The sequence below is a fragment of the Mycosarcoma maydis genome, chromosome 2, assembly GCF_000328475.2.
Source record: "Mycosarcoma maydis chromosome 2, whole genome shotgun sequence".
Lineage (NCBI taxonomy): Eukaryota > Fungi > Basidiomycota > Ustilaginomycetes > Ustilaginales > Mycosarcoma > Mycosarcoma maydis.
Genome location: NC_026479.1, coordinates 549,190 through 567,721, shown reverse-complemented (window position 1 = coordinate 567,721; position 18,532 = coordinate 549,190). Strand labels below are relative to the sequence as shown.

The 18,532-nt window shown below is 55.2% G+C and overlaps 7 protein-coding genes across 7 annotated transcripts; 3 read left to right on the top strand and 4 right to left on the bottom strand.

The window, feature by feature from the left end:
- Positions 1-713: 713 nt before the first annotated feature.
- Positions 714-2,327, top strand: UMAG_10794 (uncharacterized protein; the record flags this gene model as incomplete). The annotated part of the gene is made up of 1 exon (XM_011389063.1): positions 714-2,327. The coding sequence occupies one exon, from the start codon at positions 714-716 to the stop codon at positions 2,325-2,327; it is 1,614 nt and encodes a 537-aa protein (XP_011387365.1).
- Positions 2,328-2,495: 168 nt separating this feature from the next.
- UMAG_01001 (E1 ubiquitin-activating protein UBA2) lies at positions 2,496-4,580 on the bottom strand (the record flags this gene model as incomplete). Its single annotated transcript, XM_011388681.1, has 1 exon — positions 2,496-4,580. The coding sequence occupies one exon, from the start codon at positions 4,578-4,580 to the stop codon at positions 2,496-2,498; it is 2,085 nt and encodes a 694-aa protein (XP_011386983.1).
- Positions 4,581-5,339: 759 nt separating this feature from the next.
- UMAG_10793 (uncharacterized protein) lies at positions 5,340-6,407 on the bottom strand (the record flags this gene model as incomplete). Its single annotated transcript, XM_011389062.1, has 3 exons — positions 5,340-5,861; positions 5,950-6,213; positions 6,324-6,407. The coding sequence occupies 3 exons, from the start codon at positions 6,405-6,407 to the stop codon at positions 5,340-5,342; spliced, it is 870 nt and encodes a 289-aa protein (XP_011387364.1).
- Positions 6,408-8,098: 1,691 nt separating this feature from the next.
- Positions 8,099-9,769, top strand: UMAG_10792 (adenosylmethionine decarboxylase SPE2; the record flags this gene model as incomplete). Its single annotated transcript, XM_011389061.1, has 1 exon — positions 8,099-9,769. One exon carries the CDS (start codon positions 8,099-8,101, stop codon positions 9,767-9,769), a length of 1,671 nt encoding a protein of 556 aa, XP_011387363.1.
- Positions 9,770-10,013: 244 nt separating this feature from the next.
- On the bottom strand, positions 10,014-11,360 carry UMAG_00998 (uncharacterized protein; the record flags this gene model as incomplete). The annotated part of the gene is made up of 1 exon (XM_011388680.1): positions 10,014-11,360. One exon carries the CDS (start codon positions 11,358-11,360, stop codon positions 10,014-10,016), a length of 1,347 nt encoding a protein of 448 aa, XP_011386982.1.
- Positions 11,361-11,851: 491 nt separating this feature from the next.
- On the top strand, positions 11,852-13,657 carry UMAG_00997 (translation initiation factor eIF2B subunit beta; the record flags this gene model as incomplete). Its single annotated transcript, XM_011388679.1, has 1 exon — positions 11,852-13,657. The coding sequence occupies one exon, from the start codon at positions 11,852-11,854 to the stop codon at positions 13,655-13,657; it is 1,806 nt and encodes a 601-aa protein (XP_011386981.1).
- A 236-nt stretch (positions 13,658-13,893) lies between these two features.
- Positions 13,894-18,471, bottom strand: UMAG_00996 (uncharacterized protein; the record flags this gene model as incomplete). The annotated part of the gene is made up of 1 exon (XM_011388678.1): positions 13,894-18,471. The coding sequence occupies one exon, from the start codon at positions 18,469-18,471 to the stop codon at positions 13,894-13,896; it is 4,578 nt and encodes a 1,525-aa protein (XP_011386980.1).
- Between the last annotated feature and the right edge of the window lie 61 nt (positions 18,472-18,532).

Genomic DNA, 18,532 nt, shown 5'->3' with positions numbered 1-18,532 from the left:
AATTTGAACATGACCTTTTCGTTTTCCATGCTTTACGCTTCGTGCTTCGTGCTTCGTGCGGCGGTTTGAGTGTTACTTTTCCTTTCCTCCACATTTATTATTCACGATTGCTGACCCGTGGCCCATGAACCCGATTCAGAAGAATTTTATGCCGATTTGAAAACACCTTGACATCACCCCGCTCGAGCCAAGTCGTGTGTGAAGCGGAGAAAAGACGAGGCAAACATGGGTGAATCACGAATAGATCGTGAATTGAATTAATCGTGAATCGTGAATCATGAATCTCGAATGATCACGATTCGTGATTGATGTTGGATTTTTATCGTGTATGCGATCTTGGTGCTTGTGTGCAGTGCGCGTGTGGACGGTGTTGTTCGTGGTTTGGCCACGTAGTTGTCAGAGCGGCTGTGGATCACGAATCACGAATCACGAATCGTGAAGCGCTCTTGGACTGTTCACCGAAGCGGGCAGCAGCAACACCAAACCAAACCAAACCTTCCTGATCTGCGTGTGGTTGCGTGTCACTGTGACTTTGCACCGCATCACCTTGTCCTTGTTCTCTCCCACTTCATGTCACAGCAGTACAAGCTGTCACTGCCGTACTTGCGAAAACACACACACCTGCTTCGTGCTGACATTCACAATTGGCTTTGGCCCGACTTGCCTCTGCACCACCAACCGCGCACGGGCTACCTAGTACCGTCCTTGCCAGCATGTACAACCATCACTCGCAAGGCCGCTATGGCTCCGGCTCTCGTTCTTCCTCTTCCACCGACACACCTCAGGGCGCACTCGGAGCTCTCGCAGACTGGGCTGCGCGCAATCTCGATCCGGAAACCCAATCTTCACCTGTATCGATCTACGTCGAACGTTGTTGTCATCCATCCCTCTCCTCACCCAACCTGGCGCTCAATCTCGAGCTGGCCGACTACGTCAATCAGAAAAAGGCCAACACGCCGCGTGAGGCAGCATTTGAGACAGTTCGCAAGATCAACTCTCGCAATCCGCACGTGGGCATGCTCGGCCTGTCTCTGCTCGATATCCTTGTGAAAAACTGCGGATATCCGTTTCACCTTCAGATTGCAACGAAAGAGTTTCTCAACGAAATGGTCAAACGCTTCCCAGAACGACCTCCCGTGTTCGCCTCTCCGGTGCAAAGCAAGATCCTAGAGCTGATCCACGAGTGGAAGCTCACTCTCTGTGTGACATCCAAGCATCGCGAAGACCTGGTTCACATTCGTGACATGCACCGTCTGCTCACCTACAAGGGTTATCGATTCCCCAACGTCGACTCGCGCGCTGCCAGCGTGATGAATTCGGACAACAATTTGAAATCTCCCGAAGAGCTGGAAGAGGAAGATCGAGCTGCCCAAGGTGCCAAGTTGCAAGAATTGATCCGGAGAGGAACTCCCAAAGACCTCGCCCAAGCGCAGGAGCTCATGAAGATCATGTCCGGAGCCGAACCGGAGAACAAGCCGGATTACAGCAAGCAAACGAGGAGGGAGCTCGACAAGGTGCAAAGCAGAGCCATCTTGTTGAACGACATGTTGAATAATGCCAAACAAGGCGAGAGATTTGTCAGCGGGGATGCGTATGACCAGATTGCGAGCCACTTGAGAAGCGTACAGCCGAGGATTCAAAAGTGGATCGGAGACGTGGAGGAAGGTTCGGGTGGTGGCGAGGCAGCGGATAACATGGACAGGCTGCTGTTGGTCAACGACCTGATCAACCAGGTTGTGGAGAGGTACAAGCAGTTTACCCAAGGGAACTACGATGCCAAAGCGGTGATTGATCCTAGTATCGACCCGAGCAAAGGTGGCGCTGATGCTGTGCCGACGGCGAAAATCAGTGACCTGATCAGTTTCGATGATGACGAATCGAAATCAAAGACGCAGTCGGCACAGCAGGGAGGCGCAAGTGGAAGCATCATGGATGATTTTGCTTCGCTTACATTCAACGATGTACCCGTTGCTATGACTGCTCCAAGCTCGACTGCTCCAACAACCACGTTGGGTGGTCTGCCAGCGGACTTGTTCAGTAACAACAGCGGATCATCCACGCCTAATTCCACCAACGCTATCACGAATCCTGCGTCGGGACTGGGCAACTGGGGTGCATTGCAGTTGCCGACCACGGCTACGTCCACTTCGACCTCTCCTCGCATCCCACAAGCTGCGCCTACATCCCACCAAAATTTGCTCGATATGCCCGCTCTGACACCCGTGTCCAACGCCGCATCTCGCTCGTCGACCAATGTACAAGCTCAACCTCAGCAAAAGCCCAAGTCTACCGATCCATTCGCTGACCTTGATGCCATGTTCAAGTAAAGCTGCCCACGCGCGCGCACACGTGCATTTTTTTCGTCAATGTCATGATACAGTACGCGTTCTCACACAGTAAGATAGACACTCTTGCAAAAGTGTGCAGTGCCACATATTCTGGCTTTTGAGCGAGTGTCGAGGATGCAACAGGCGAGCGGCGTTGAGGCGAAAGGCTCAGTCGAACTCGATTGCAGCGTTTGCGGACGACCCGTCCGGCTGGATCTTCTGCTTTTTGTCCGAAACAAGGGCTGAGTTTGAGACGGATAGTGCAGTGCTGGAAGGCGAAGGGGAAGGGGAAGCGTCTTGGTCTGGATGAGGACGTTTTTTGCCTGCTACCGTCGTTGCTTCTGCTGGTGCTGCCTTGATTGGTACATTAGCCTTGTCCACCACGGCGATAATATCGTCGTCGTCATCGCTCTCGTCGTCTTGCTCTTCTGCGCGCTCGACAAATCTTGGTTTCGGTTTCATCGCATTTTCTGTGAGCATCTTGATCGAACCAGCTCCGTCTCCCTCGTGTTCAAACACAGAAATCACAATGTTGACAGCCTGCAATCGTTGGTCCTCGTCCGTAATGGTCAAGATGGATCCCTGCTGCAAGCCCACGTCGTCCAAACTCTTGTCCAAGTTGTCATCGAAGTCAGGATCAGCCAAAATCCTCGATCCATCATACACCACCAGCTCCTCCGCGTCCATCTCCAACGCCTCCTTGGCCACCCTTTCCACCACATCCGCCAACGTCACTCGCTTGAGACTCTTGACTGCAACTGCCACATACACATCCTGACAAACACCGCACCTCGGATTGGGTTGAGCAGGCGGGAAACCGGAAATGTATCGATCTGAGCCACGCGTAAGCGTGATGAAACGTGTCTTGTTCCATCTGCCGCTCAAGATGTGCAAGGCTTGAAGGACGAGCATTCCGGCGATGATGGCGTTGGTCGAGGCGATGGCGGGGATGATGTTGCCCGCCATCTGTTTTACTTGGAAGCGCGTTTTGCGGTCGATGTGGTAGACGATCGAGCGCAGGTTCGAGGTTGAAGTGACAAAATCGAGCGCGTCGTCGTCGTCTTTGTCGAACGAGAGTGGGTTGGAGAGGTCGGCTGCTGCGCGAATAGCGAGCGCCGCCGTGCTGGAGAGGAAAAGCTCGACGTTGTCTTGCAAGCTCAATGTGCGTTGATCTTTGAGTGTAGATGCGTTCGATAGCGGTTGATCAGCACTGGCTGTCGAAATGGCTGCAGGTGTGGAGGCGGTAGTATCAGAGACGATCGCCTCGGCGATTTCTGTCCCAGCAGCATTGCTCTCAACCACAGAAACACCATTGACGGCATCTTTGAACACCAACGGAACAGGCTTGACGGGACGATGCGTCCACATCTCGTCCATACCCAGCAGGCGCTCAATATCGCTCTTAAAGACCTTATTGAAGATCCTCTCTACCACGGTGCGGACGCATTGCTGATCGTCTTGCTTGGCCGCCTGGAGCAACGAAGCTCGAAGGTCGCGCATCTCGCGAGCCTCTTTACGGAGACTATCGATTTCCTGAGCATCTTCGCCATCGGCAATCGCCTTGTCGAGCTCGGCATCCTCGGTTTCGTCATCCGCACCAAACAACTGAGTGAAGAACCAGCTTTTGGCCCATACGATGCAATGGATTGGCGTGGAAGGAGTGGAGCGAATCGTGCAAACCGGAAACGTCTTTGGTGTTTCTTTTGGTTGGCAATCGTAGCATTCCGTAACACCAGGTCGGATGGGCTGCACTTGTCCTCTGAAACCTGTGGTCCCGCTCTCGAGGAGAGCGACGTTGGCAGCGATGCACATCTTGTTGACCCATCGTCGCGCATCCAGGTTGTCGAGCGCGTTTAGGACGAGGTCAAAGCGTTGGAAATACGCAACGCCGAAACGAGGTTCCTTGATGTTGGCATGATGAGCAACAATGTTGACGAGCGGATTGAAGGAGGATGCGGTCTGCTTTGCTACGAGCGACTTGGGCTTCTTGATGTGCTGCTTCTGGAAGAGAAACTGACGGTTGAGGTTAGATAGATCGATAGTATCGAGGTCGATGATCTCGATGTTACCAAAGCCCGTCAGGACGAGGTTCTTGAGAAGCTCACAGCCAATTCCTCCGGCCCCAACGACGAGAACCTTAGCAGTGTTGGTGCGATGGAACGCATCCTTGCCCAGGATCGTCTCTGCAAGTGCGTAGCGAGCGGGTTGAGCCGAGGTGCCGTTCTGTGTGGAAGACGAAGCTATCGACGCCATCGTATTGGTGGCTGCCGGTTTTTCAAGTGTCGAACAGACGACTGCGATGAATTTTGATACCACGTCGGAGCGAGTAGATGGAAAAGCAGGTGAGGGAGAGAGAAGCCGGCGGGAGAGAAGAGCAACCACGGCAAGTGAAGCTAGTGTCGTGAGTCGTGAGTATCGAGTGGCCGATGCAAAGCGATTTTGGAAGAAGAAGGACGCGAATTTCGGAGATATGCTCTGTCTCTTTCAATATCGAAGTGCGAAGGCTTCCTTGTACACAAGTAGTACATTAAAACATAATCGTATACATAAATTGAAAGAGACTCTCATCTTGGACGTGTGTCGTGTTTCGAGGTCGACCTAGACGCGAGCAGAAAGCAAAGTGGAGGAAGGATGTACAAGTCACGAGTAACTAAGGCCAGAGCAACACGCAACGTGTAACGCTTCCTCATGTTTGCTGTGGATCGTTATGCATACGACGTGTCTTTGTGCAGCCCTTTCATCTCGATTGCAGCATTCTGCGCTATTGCACAGCATATCAGCCCAAGCAAGGTCAAGCTTGACAGCGTCCATTTACGTATGGATTGATCGCCACTTTCTCGACATCGCGGATCGCTTTGGCAGCGTCACTACCTCTGCGTGGCCCGCAACGACACACTCTCTTGTCACAGACGACATCCGCGTCCATAGGGGGAAGTTAGGAAGCACGAAGGGTATCCTTGATCTTTGATATAGCAAAGAAATGATGAACCATACAACGGGAGATGTGTTGATTCACGACATGTCGACATCTTGGGCATTAGAGCTGGTTGGTGTGGGCTGAGGCTCTGCTGTAGAATTGATGTTGGAGGAGGGAGTTTTCATAAACGCCTCGAGCTCAGCATCGAGATCGGCTGCAGTGACCGGCTTGCGCTTTTCGCGCTTAGCAGCACCATTCTGAGACCGTGCACCCAGCTGCGCGCGTGATGATCGAGTCGAGTTACGCTGTTCACCATGACGACCACCACGTTGCACCGGACCAAGACGATCGGCAAAGCTGCTGCTCGCACCTGCTGCATGTACTCGTGACCCGGCTTCGGCGCCATCCTTGATCCTCGAAGACAGGTTGAAGCGGGAGAGAAGCGTGCGCTGCGATGCGTGTGCGCCTTTGAGGCGTTCGGCCCGCATCTCCTGGGTGATGCTGATGACCTGGCCTTTGGCCTTTGCGCCATCGAATTGGGCTTTGGCCTGCAAGGCGTGATTCGGGTTGTCATAGACAACTACAGCGACGCCGGTGGAGCGGTCACTTCGGTCATACTGTCAAGTCGAACGGTTTGCGTAGCGCTGCTTGCGTCAATGATGGAGACGTGAGTGGCGGGTGTCGTGCCAAAGAGGTTCAACTTACTCTGATGTAGGCTTTGGTGACGGGACCGATGGACTCGAACAGATTCTTGAGATCGCTCTCTGACACGTCGTAGTGCAAGTTTTCGATGATGAGCTTTCCGGTTGGTTTGACGTCGTTCGTCTCTGCTTTGTCTGCCGGGAAGAAGAGGGGTGCACGCGAGGAACCGTTGCGCACATCAGGACGCAAGGCTGCGTCTGCGTCTGGTTGGTATCGGTCATGCTTCCATGATGCCTCACTGTCTGCTGCAGAGTATCTGGGCGTGCGCTGTTGTAGCAAGACGCGTTGAAGGGTAGGTCAGGATGTCAGTGAGTGGGTGCTGGTCATGCTAGCTGCGTTGCAGAACGCCAGTGGTGGACGTGTAGAGAGGGACCAACATTGTAAGGCGAGTAGCGGCTTGAAGCGCCGGAAGTGCGCGAGCCAGCAGTGGAAGAGGACAAGGGCTGGTCTAGTCGATCCATGTTGCTCAAGTGGGAGTGTATGAGAAGCAGCAGTGAGCAGGTGGACTCTAGGGAATGGTCACTCTGAGCGTTGTGATGGAGACAGTTGCCTATGTTGATAACTGAACCGTGCTTTGTTGGTGTGCTTGACCATTCACGATTCGTGATTCGCGTTGGGCTGGACGAGGCGCACAACGGTGCAGCCCACAGCATGGTCAGCATTGTTAGGGCGCCTGTATATCCAGCCAATTGTGATTTACCGCGGTACGAATCACGAATCGTAAATCGTGAATCGTGAACGGCTGTGGGCGTGTGGAAAATTAGAGGCTGTCTCGCTAAGGCCACGCGATCAAGCACGATGAAGAATCGGCCAGTCACGAGTATGCGGCGCTTATTTGGCCTGGCGCTTGAGTTTGTACGTTGACTCGTGACTGTGCTCGTTTATAGATTGACGATAGCAGATTGTGAGAAAAAAGTCGTGAGAATCAGCTAGGGCGACGAAGTGCACAATTGTATCGCTATTCGTGTTGTTCGGCACCAAGGATGTGAGTAGAGAAAGTCACAGTGAGAGTCGAGTATTGTTGCGGCACAGCCATTCACGATTCGTGATGGGAATTGTCAATTGACGATGGGGCATGCAGCTGTGTGCGGATCTCGATCTGTGTATCCAGATCAGTCTTTTTGCCGCACAGCCAAGCCTAGTGGAATATCATTCGTGATTCACGATTAGTTCGGCAGAGGTGCTATTTGAGGAACGGCTGCTCCTTTTTTTCATGCCTTTCGCGTAACTGGTAGGTTCGATGTGTGCTTTTGTGGAGCTGTGGAGCTGTGGAGCTGGACGCGAGAGAAAAGGTTCGTGCCCAATCAAGAATTTGAATTGAGAGTGGAGCGGAGCGGACAGGCAGAATTCAAACTTTTGTAAAAGAGCGAGGTGTTATGATGATGTAGTTGTGAGTAACCGCCTGTGAGCTACAGAGAGAGAAAGAAAAAAAAAAAACAGAGACGAGAACAAGCGTGAAGACGTGAAATGAGACACGAGAAGAAAAAATCCGAGCCTGGTCGTCTGGTCTTGTCTGCTCTTTTACCTTCATTTCCCATTCGTGATTCACGATTCGTGATTCGTGGTTCTCCCTTTTCTTGCCTTTTCTTGGTTTAGCGATTTCAGATTTGAAACTCACAGATGGTCACTCGAGCGAGTTCTCGATTGGCACCGCTTCTCACTCCATCCCTTCCTCTTCTCTTCCTCCTCCATCCTTCTGCACTCTCGTCTAACTTGATCGCTCCCGAACAACGAAGGCTCTCTCAGCCACTTCAAGGCCGAAGCTCGTTTTCAAGCTAACCAAACGCTCTCAAACACAACGCCCACAGTCGGCTCCCCACCATCTACCTCCTGCACTGATCAGGAGCTAGCAACCCTGTTGAACTTCACCCAAGCCTCTGTCTTCCATGCCGTCAGACGATTCAGACGATAGTAGTGGTAATAATAGTTTCTGCATACACTCCTCGTCACCTTCCATCTCAACCCCGCAACGCTCATCCCGACTGCTGACGTCCCCTAAAGCTATCCAGGCTATCCTCCTTCCCCTGCCCAAGGCTCCTGATCCGCCCCCTGCTCGTATTCCATCCCAGATTCAACATCGCCTTCGCCTTGCCTTTTCAAGCGCTCCCAACCTCCTCACCTCGGCTCCACTCTACCTCCACCACCAGCCAAGATGACACCCGCCATCGATCTCGAAGCTGCTGCTAACCGTCTCGACTCGTACACTCCTGCTGCTTTCCACATGCAGCAACACCATCACCTCCACAAAGACACTGCCGACCTCCTCATGGAGGCAAAAGAAGCTCAGCGCATCAAGACCCTCGAGATCATGGATGCTCGGGCCGAACTCCTCCGCTCCAAGCTCAACGATGACGCTTCCAGCATCACTACCGCCGTCGACTCCAACAGCGGCAGCCCCGAAAAGGTGATCGATGACTTTCACGATCCTTGCGGTCCCTTTGAAGGCCCCGAGAAGCTCCTTGAGCTTTGGTTTGCCGAGGAGCCAGCCGACGTTAGCGCTTGTCGATGGTCCGACCCGGACGCTCGCCCCAACCATTTTGGCCTTCGCTCGGTTCCCAGAGCCATCTGGGAAACCATGCTGGACATTGTCAAGTGCAAGGTGCTCAGCGTCATCCAAGGCTCTCACGTTGACGCCTACTTGCTCAGCGAGTCTTCCATGTTTGTCTTTCCGCACAAGCTCATCCTCAAGACGTGCGGCACCACCACTCTCTTGCTCGGCCTCGAGAAGCTTCTGACCATCGCTGCCAAAGCTCTTGCCGGTCTCAACACCGCTTCTAGCTTTGCCAAGCTCTCCTCCCCCGACATCGACGACCAGGATCACGATGATGAGGCGTCCACCGCCATGTCCGACTCGAGCTTTGTCCAGGAACGTCAGCTCGGCGCCATTGTCAAGCACGCCTTTTACAGCCGAAAGAGCTTCATGTTCCCCGAGCGTCAGAAAGGCCCTCACCGCGACTGGATGCTCGAAGTGGCCGTTCTCGACCGCTTTTTCGACCATGGCTCAGCCTACACGGTCGGCAAAATGAACGGCGACCACTGGCTGCTCTGGATGGGCTGCGAGGGTGCGCGCGAGGCCGAACCTTTTTCCATCGCTGCCGCTGATACCATCGAGCGGCCTCTGACTCTGCCCGCTCCCTGTGTCGAGGACCAGACGCTCGAGATTCTCATGACGCACCTCTCGCCTGCTTCGTGCGCTCGATTTGTGTTTGACGAACAGCTTCCGCACCCCACCGTTGCAGAGTGCTACCCACGCAACCACTTGTCAGCCACCGAAGCGTCAGCACCCGCTTCATCGCTCGACAAAGGCCACGCGCTCGGTCTCGCTCTCTCCAACAAACTCGGCCTTACCGAGCTCTTTCCCGAAACCGAACTCGACGCTTTCGCGTTTGAGCCTTGCGGCTACTCTGCCAATGCCGTCATGCCCCGCGGCGGTAAGAACGACAATGCTGGCTACTGGACCATCCACGTGACCCCCGAACAAGACTCTTCCTACGCTTCCTTCGAGACCAACGTCGCTCTCTGCTCTAACAGTCCTTCCAGCACCATTCGGGACGAGCAGACTACGCTCGAGCTGCCCACCAATCTGCCCACCTTGGTCAGGCGTGTGGTCGACATCTTTGAACCGGGCAAGATGTCGGTCACCCTGTTCGTCTCGACTTCCGAGCATGCCGAGGAGGTTGAGGGTGACAAGGCTGTCTTGACCAACGAGGACATCCTGCATGCCCTGACCATCAAAGGTTACAAGAGGACCGATAGGATCGCATACGAATTCGAGAGGTACAATCTCGTCTTTGTGTCTTTTGAAATGAGGCGCTCTCATTAGAGATCCTACTAGTCGTCTTTGCTGGCGCGTAAATCTTGGTAGATCTTGGTTCGATTTTGTCGCGTTGGGCCAGCATGTATACCTCTGCCGCCCGTCAGGTTACTTGCTGGCTTTTGTTTCGAGCGCCTTTTCCTTTTCTGTTTCGAGCCCGTCACTGGGTTTGGCTGTTATGCTTCATCACGCTTGCGCTGTTCTGTGAATCGATATGCCTCGATGAGTTGGGTTCGCCTGTGCTATGCATGTCTTACAAAAGTCGATTGTGAATCAAGATACCCGCAAATTCATCGAGTCCCACACTAGAGCCGACGATGCGCTGGGCTGCAGCTGCGCGTTTGATCGCTGCGTTGGAGCGTGGCTGGCCTTGTTGATCGGCTTGGTCGAGTGTAGCTGGGGCGAAGAGATTTGCGCCCTGTTCGATCATCTCTTCGAGCTCTGTGGGGGGAAGATTGTGACCGAGAGCGGATAGGATGGTAGAGAGCTCGGTGGAGCCGATTCGGCGTTGCTCGAGCGGGAGGTCCGAGTGTGGGAGATGGTCAAGGAGGAGCGAGAATAGGGTGGACGCTCTAGATCGCTGAAGTGGATTCAGGTATGTGGCGGGGCGGAGGGATGGAGACGATTGGCGCGTTCGACGTTGGCGTTTCCGTGTGTGTTCCGGCTCGCTGTCCGATTGGATCGACTGGGTAGACTGCGTCTGAGCTGCTGCGCGGCGTCGACGTCGTTGTGGAATCGAATTGTCTTGCTCGCCATCACTCGTCAAGTCTGACCCGGTGTCGAGTCGGTCTTTGTTGCCACGTCCAAGTCGAGACAATTCAAAGTCTTGCTCGGAATCGTCCGCCTCATCGTCTACAATGAACCCTCCAGCCCCACGCTCGTCAGCTTCGATGATCTCGGCGGTTTTATTTCTCGCTTGCACCGCCGCTCTGCGACTGCGACGTCGACGACCATTTGACGCCTCTTCTACATCCTCTTGACCGTACTGCTCGGTGCGACTCTTGATTTCATCCACCAGAATCGATGCAACTTGTTGAAATTCGTACCTCCCCACCACTTTCTCTGGCTTGACTCCCGGTGCGAGTCTTCGTCGAGATGCCGATGACGGAACGTACGCTGCCTCTGCGAACAAGGAGAGCACAGATGCGTCGGCTGAATCAACACCCAGCTTGGATAATGCTTCCGGGACGGCGCTGAGAGGTATTGTGCTCGGCCTAGCGCGGGGAGGTGCACAGGATGGTGATGGTACATCCTCTTCTTGGTCCTCGGGCATGAATCCGCCGCCTCCTACAGCATCCGTGTCATCTACAATGAATCCGCCGCCTCCTACAGCATCGTCATCATCGACAATGAATCCGCCGCCTCCTACAGCATCCGTGTCATCTACAATGAATCCGCCGCCTCCTACAGCATCCGTGTCATCTACAACGAAACCCCCTCCAGGATTGGCCGACGTTGAGCTTGTAGAAGCTAGGCCGTTTGCAGCACCTCCTGCTAGCGTTGGCCGAGAGTAGGGATTGGGAAGCGTGCTCGGGTCATCACCTGCTTCAATACGATGGGTACGGTAGGCATCGTCGAACGCTGCATCAATGTCGTCCATATTAGCCTCGTGGCTGGCTGGAGCGAAGGAAAGGGCTGGACTTCTTGATAGTATGGTGGGGAGAGACAGTCTATCGGTCTCCCTCAGAAGGCTGAGTCGTGCACCTGAGAAAGCTGATTAAGTGGAGGTCACGAGTCGTGAGCACCAAGCACGAAGCGTGGAGTCGTGAGTCGTGAGTCGTGAGTGGTGAGTCAAAATTGAATTTGTTACGCCGAACCAAAGTGAATTTTCGCACGAGATGCTCACGTGCTGTGTGGCGCTGAGAAGACAGAGCTGACAGAGCGAGCAGCGAAAAAGTGTGATGAGTGCCAACCGTGAACCAAAAAGTCACAGAGAGTCACAGTCACGAGTCGTGAGAGTGAATTGTGAATCACGAATGTTCGCTTGTAGCACGTATCACGAGTTGATTCGTGCTTCGATCTTGACCGTGTTCATCCATCGACCGATCGCGTCTGCTCAGTTTTTACAGCAGCTGCTGTTATCACCAGGTCATGACGGACGTCATCGCAGCAGGAACGCCGGGCGGTCCCGCGCCCAGATTCACGCACCAAGCGCCTTTCGAAACGATCATCAAAGAAAAGACTTCGCAGAAACTCATCATCAGCCTCTCGCTCCGTCTTCGTCGAGGGCAGATCTCGGGACCCGAAGCGGTCTCGGAAGCCACCGCAAAGGCGCTTCGCAGCCTGGTGTCTTCGGCCAAGTACAACTCAATGCAGGAGCTCATCGATATTATCAAATCTGCGGGGCGATACCTGCAGCTTTCGCAGCCGGCCGAACAGTCGATTGGCAACATCACGAGGAGGGTGGTGCATTTACTGAGGGAGGAAGCCAAAGCTGCGTTGTTGGAAGCGCACGAGAAGGAGCAGAGTGGTCTCAATACGGGAGGGTGCGGAAGCGGCGTGGCGAGCTTGAGCACGTCGATCTCGGATCTGCAGCTTGTTTCTGCTTTTGGTGGTGCGGGTGTAGCGTCTGCGATTCCGGCTCACATGGGACAGTCGAGTGGTTCGGGTTCGGGTTGCGCTTCAAGCTCTTCAACCTCTGTGCATCAGCTACACAGCGCACATGGTACCAGGAGCAGTTCTCATTCGCAATTGCCGTCAAATTCGTCTTCGACCAGCGCACCCGCGCCAAGCCATTCTCCCGGGAAGCGTCCGGGACCTTATCCGCTTCGAGCAGCATCGGAATCGCATCCTGGCTCGTCGGCGTTTGTGCACGGCAGCTTTTCGATTTCGGACCTGGTCGCTGCAGGTGGTATGGCCACGTCGACGTCTTCTAGCCTCGCACACACGCCTGTAGACGGAAGCTACGCTTCGACCCCGCACGCGTCGCTCTCTCGCAAAGGCTCCGGTGTGTTCGATTCGAGCTTCACGCACCTGTCACAACAGATGTCCAGTGTGAGCCTAGTCGAGGATGCGGCTGGAGAAGCCGAAGCGGAGGAAGCGATGCAGAGCGGTGCCGCTGCTACCAGCAAGGATGTGGATGAACAAGCATCGGAAGTGTCGTCAGAAGAAGACGGATTGGATCAGGACGACGACGAGCTGGGTGCGCACGATGCATCGTCGCTCACCACGGGCAAGAAATCGGGCACGGGCGGAGCATATTTTTTGAAACCGTTACTGATCCAGGCGATTCAAGACCTGATTGACGAACTGGAGACTGTAGACGACAATATCTCCAAGGTGTCGCGCGATCACATTCATTCGGGTGAAGTGATTCTGACACTTGGATCGTGTGCTACGGTGCAAGCGTTTTTGCGCGCTGCTGCGAAGGATCGCAAGTTTACCGTGATCGTTGCCGAGACAGCGCCGTCGTATTCAGGGCATGCGCTGGCGCGGACGCTTGCCAAAGCGGGGATTTCCGTGCTACTGATCCCGGACAGTTGCATCTTTGGTGTGATGCCGCGCGTGTCCAAGGTGGTGCTTGGTGCGCATGCGGTTCTCGCGAATGGTGGAGCGATCTGTGTAGCTGCGTCGTATGCTACGTCGCTAGCCGCTCAGCAGCACAGCGTCCCCGTGATGATCTTGACCGGAGTATTCAAGATCTGTCCGGAATGGTCCGGAATCCACCACTTTGCGCACGGCGCAGCCAGTGACGGTGCCGCTCTCGCGCCTGCAGCACTCGTCGACTACGCCACCAGCAGCAGCATCGTCGAGCACGCCGAAATCGTCAGTAACGCCTTCGACTACGTCCCTCCGCACTTGGTCCATGTGTTCATCACCAACCTCGGCGAACATCCGCCCAGCTACGTGTATCGCCTGGTCAAGGAAAACTACCACCACGACGATATTCTTCTTTGACTCTCCTCCAATACTAGATCTACCGATCGACGATGATACTGTACCCTCACTCACCATTTGCGCGATCCATGTGACGACTAGAGTGACTGCACCAGACGCATAGCCGCCGAGTGCACAGTGGGCGATTTCGCGGCGTCGAGTGACGAGTGCACAAAACGGAATGCAAGCAGAGTGGCGAGTGAAACAAAGTGCATTCACCATGCGTGAATTCTATGCGATACGAAATGGACCAGGCCTCAGAAACGCTCACTGGCGGGTGTTTGCGGGGACACGGATCGGGCGCTTGTCGGAATGCGTGGTCGGGGAGATCGGGATGCTTGTGTTGCCACAGTGCGTGCGGTATGCGTTGCAGGCTGAGCTCGGCTTGTCGCAGCTTTTCCGGTCGCAGCTACGTCTGAGTCGCGCGTGCTTTGCGCTGGTAGCGCACTGGATACAACGCTCGATCGAGCATCGTTCGACGCCAGAGCAGACGGTGATTGCAAGCCCTTAGCTGCGTCTTGAGGTGCATTTGGTCGATGCGAATGAACCCAAGTGGACCGAGCTCCGACCGTGGCGGCTGTCATGGACTCTGCCACATCAACCGGTTCGCTCAGGCTGCGTGTGTCCGCAGCCGCCAGCGAGCTGCTGCTGCCGGACACCACGCGCGACTTGCGATAAGGCAACACACCCGCCTGACCCTTCACCACCGGCGACGGACTCCTGGACGTGCTGACTATACCACGTGCACTCAGTCTACTGGCTTCCACCGCTGCGTCTTGACCTGCATCTCGGCTGTTCGAGCCGGACGGAATGTTCTCGTGGTGCAGGAACGAATCCGACACTGCTTGCGCCTCCAGCGTATCGATCAACGCATTTGCGCTCGAATGATGAGCGAGCGGCATAGCCACCTCCTCTTGCGGCTGACTGAGGATGTACTCTGAGTTGGTGGTCGCCTCGTTACCCGGTGTTGCAGCCAAGATACTGAGCAAGTCCGAGTAGAAGTCCAACCTCGGCAGACGTGCTCGCTTCCAGCCTCCGAGCCGCGAGCTGGACGCGCCGCCTGGTGGACCACCCATTTCGGGCGCATCGCCGTGCACATGCGCCGGCGAGAGCTCGAGTGGATTCGCGCGCAGCGAGTGATCGCGATACACGTGATCGGGATGCGAGCGTTGGTGCACTGCGAGCAACAAGCGGATCAGCTTAGCGCGGTTGCTCTGGAACTCGAATAGCAACAAGACGTCGTCCAGCTTGCGTTCCAGCAGATCCCATACATCGGAAGCGTCTGGTGTGGGCACAGAAGCCCTCCAGCGCGCGCGCACACGCTCGGCGCGTTGACGGTACCGGAACGAGCTACCGCCGCTCATGTGTGGAATGGCATCCTTCGCCGGCGAAACCGCGCGCGTCGCCAACAATGCATCGCCCGCATACTCGGTGTGCGATGACAGCAGACCCAGAGCAGCTAGATCTTCACGTCGCGCTGTCTCCATCAATGAATCCAGCGAGATGACGCCCAACCAGAGCTTCCATAGACCCATGCGCTGTCGATCCAGCCTGCATGCGCGTAGCACGCGCAGCACGCGCGCAAAGTTGATCTCCACCAATGCTTCACGTGTCAACTCGTGACCTTCGCTAGACGTTTGTGCAAATGGCTCCAGCAGTTGTGTCGAGCCTGCGTTTGCATTAGCACCCTCCACCGCACCCGCACCCGCATCCGCAGCGCAGTCAAGCGCCTCTGCGATCCCGTCAAAACGAATACTCTTTGACGCCGCCTGAAAGCTCGACGGAATCGGCAGATGGTCCTGTGGCACCACCTCTTCCCTCTTGTGCATAGCAGCCAGCTGCCGTTGCTGGAACTTACGCTCCAGAGTCCTCAGTGTGGTAGCAGCAATCGCCATGTCTTCATCCTGCAATCGTTGTTTCACAAGGTGCCAGCTGATGAACGGGTTGCGAGCGTCGACCTTGTTGATCTTGAGCATCGCCCACTTGTACGAATTCTGACTGGCACTAAGAGATGTCGGCGTATGACCAACCCTGGCTTCGCGATCCATGGCGATGATGCAGGGTAAGAGGCTTTTGAGCTCCCGAATGGTGCCTGTAAATTCGCGCGCGTGTTTGCGCTCCTTGCGTCTGGACCTCGGGTCTTTGCTTCTCGCAGGATGAGAACCATTGGCCATGTGACCGGGCAATCGACGCGGAAGGAAGCCGGAAGCCCCGCCATAAGCAGGCGCAAACAGTGTCGGATCGTCTTCGCTGGAGGATGAGTCGGATTCGTCCGAGCTTCCCAACGGGCTCTCTTCTTGCCGCTCCTCGTCGGGAAGCCCAGGCTTGGCTCCAGTCTGGCGCGGAGATCTAGGTAATTTGGTGGCACTGTCGGGCACGCTAATCTCCTGCGCTGGAGAAGCAGTTGTTGCAGGGGTGGGCAATGCTTCGTTCAGCTTGGTGGCGCTAGCCAGAGGCTTACGGCGGCGAAGTCGAATCCATCGACGACGCCGTACAAACGTCCACGCATCAGGTGATCCTGTCCACTTGCTCGAGCGAGCGCGCGCTGAACGTTTGATAGCTTCAAAGCCGCCGTCCTCCTTTGTGCTTTCCTTTTGCTTGCGTTTCTTTTCCTTCTCGGCAAGACGAGCATTCATCTCTTGAATGCCCTCGACGCCTGTCTTGGGCAGCCCAAGCCTGCCGTGAGGGAAGTAAATATTGGGCCAGAACCTTCGACCAAAGTTGCCGCTATACTGCCATCCTGCTTCGTCGACATCGCCTGTCATGTCGATGTACCATTCGCTATAGGCCCACTCCCACGACGGATCGGGCAGCTGCGCGTTTGCAATGTTGTAGGCCGACTTTTTGCCGCTAGCCGACGTCCAGGGGGAGGGGTCCCACTGAAACAGCGTCCTCGGGCTGAATTTGGGAATGCCAAAGACGAGCAGGCCACGCTGATTTTCATAGAGCACGTCAAACTCGTACTTGATCTTGTGGGCGTCGCAAGGGGCTTGTAGTTGCGCCTGCTTAGCCAGCAGTGAGTCGAGCTCGGCATCTGGGTCAGCCTGGCGAGCCTCTTGTTGAGCAGCGTGCTCTAACGCTGCGAGCTCTGCTTCCCACTTTCTCTGACGACGACGCTTGATGACATTGGGCGCATGGAGGTACTTGCGAATGCTGTTGCGCGAACTCAGAATGGAGCGATCGATGATGCTTGATCTGCGAGGAGTAGTCCTACCATCAGCGTTGTGAGGATCGGCATCCTCTTCGTCCATGGTCATGGAGCTCCTTCGGCTGCTGATCACGGTAGCAATCGACTCGCGCCTCTGGCCAAAGTGGTTGCTGTTGCGCGACACGGATGGCGTGATGGACGAGAAGGGCGTCATGCCACCTACGCTCTGCGCAGAAGTGCTGCGTGCAAGGTCTGCGGTCTGCAAGGAAAGCTGTGCTGGATGCGGCGAAAAGCGATCCATCGCACGCCGGTTACGTCTCTGGCTGGATGCGTAGTGAATGCCTTTGGAAACACGCTTCGACACCTTGTGACTCAGCTGGCCAAACTTTCCGTGCAGGTGGATGAGATCATCGATCGGCTCTCCGTTGGCTTTTCTACGCCGGATCTCGCGATGAACGAGTTTCTTGCGACGCTTGATTTCTTCCTTGGTGAGCGTCTCGCCGTGCTCGAGGCTCAAAGAGTTGATTTGGAGCATGTGGTCTCCTTCCTCGTCTGTGTCCGAGGCGAGTGCGCTGTCGTCAAGCTCGTCGTCGCTGGACGCATCTGAGGCAGAAGAGGTTGATGTTGGTGTTCGGACGCGATGCGCCGGATCGTGATCATGAGGATCTGGCTCGTCGTAGATCTGACCAGCTGTGATGCTGGGCGAAGAACCACGATGCTGCTTGTTTTGGTAGGGCGAAAGCGCAGCAAAGTGGGGTGAGCTGCTCGGAGGGTCGGAAATGTTGGTATTGGGTGTCGTGTTGTTGATGCTTCTTGAAAAGGGGATCGTTGGACGACGGGACGGCGATTGAGTCGGTATTTCGAGCGCAAACTCGTGCGATTGGCCTTCTTCATCTACGACCAGCAACTCGGGAGCTAAATTCGGACGAATTCTCGATCTTGGACGGTCGAGCGCAGCGGCGTTAGCTTCGATCGAAGCACGAGCGGGCATTTCAGCTGCAGGCGAAAGATTGACGCTTTTGAGTCCAGAGTCGGGCGGAGGCTCTGTCGATGGAGCGCGAAAGCGTCTTGCCAGCGAGCTTGCTGGCCTGCTGATGGAGAAGCGAAAAGCAGCTTCTTCGACGCGAGGTGAAGCTTCAGGTGAGTCGAACTGACCACGAAAGTGTTCCTTTGCCCGGTTCGCAGCGTCAAAGACTCTCGTGACAACGGGGTTTCCAGTAATCATGAGTTTGACCTCGTCCATATTATCCTTTCTGTCGTCGTCGTCGTCTTTGTGGGTCTGCTCATCGCTCTCTTCGTCCGAGGAAAGGCCGTGTCTCCTCCTTCGTTGACGTCGTTGATTGCGGCCAAACGCTTTGGAGACCATCGTGACACCGGTGGATTTGGCCCAATTCCGTCTTGTTTTCTGTGCTTTGATGATTCGATCGAGTTTGTCTCTAGCGGCTTGTGCATCCTCGTCTGGAGCTCGCTTTGGGAGCTGATGTCTTGCATCGTTTGACTCTGAAGCGTTAGCGTTGGAGGAGCGTTGCGCGGACGTGACGCTGTCGGCAGACGAGCGGGTATTTTGCAGTACAAGCGTATCCTCTGGAAGTGGATGAAAAGCTGTTGGTTTCACGGTTACGATGGGCATGTTCGAAGGCGATAAAGGTGCCGTAAAGTCCGTGGCGGCTGACTCGACGTCGACCATGGTGGTATCTTGCGGCTGGCTTTTCGAGCCGATCAGATGGATGCGGTGGGTGATGGGTGTG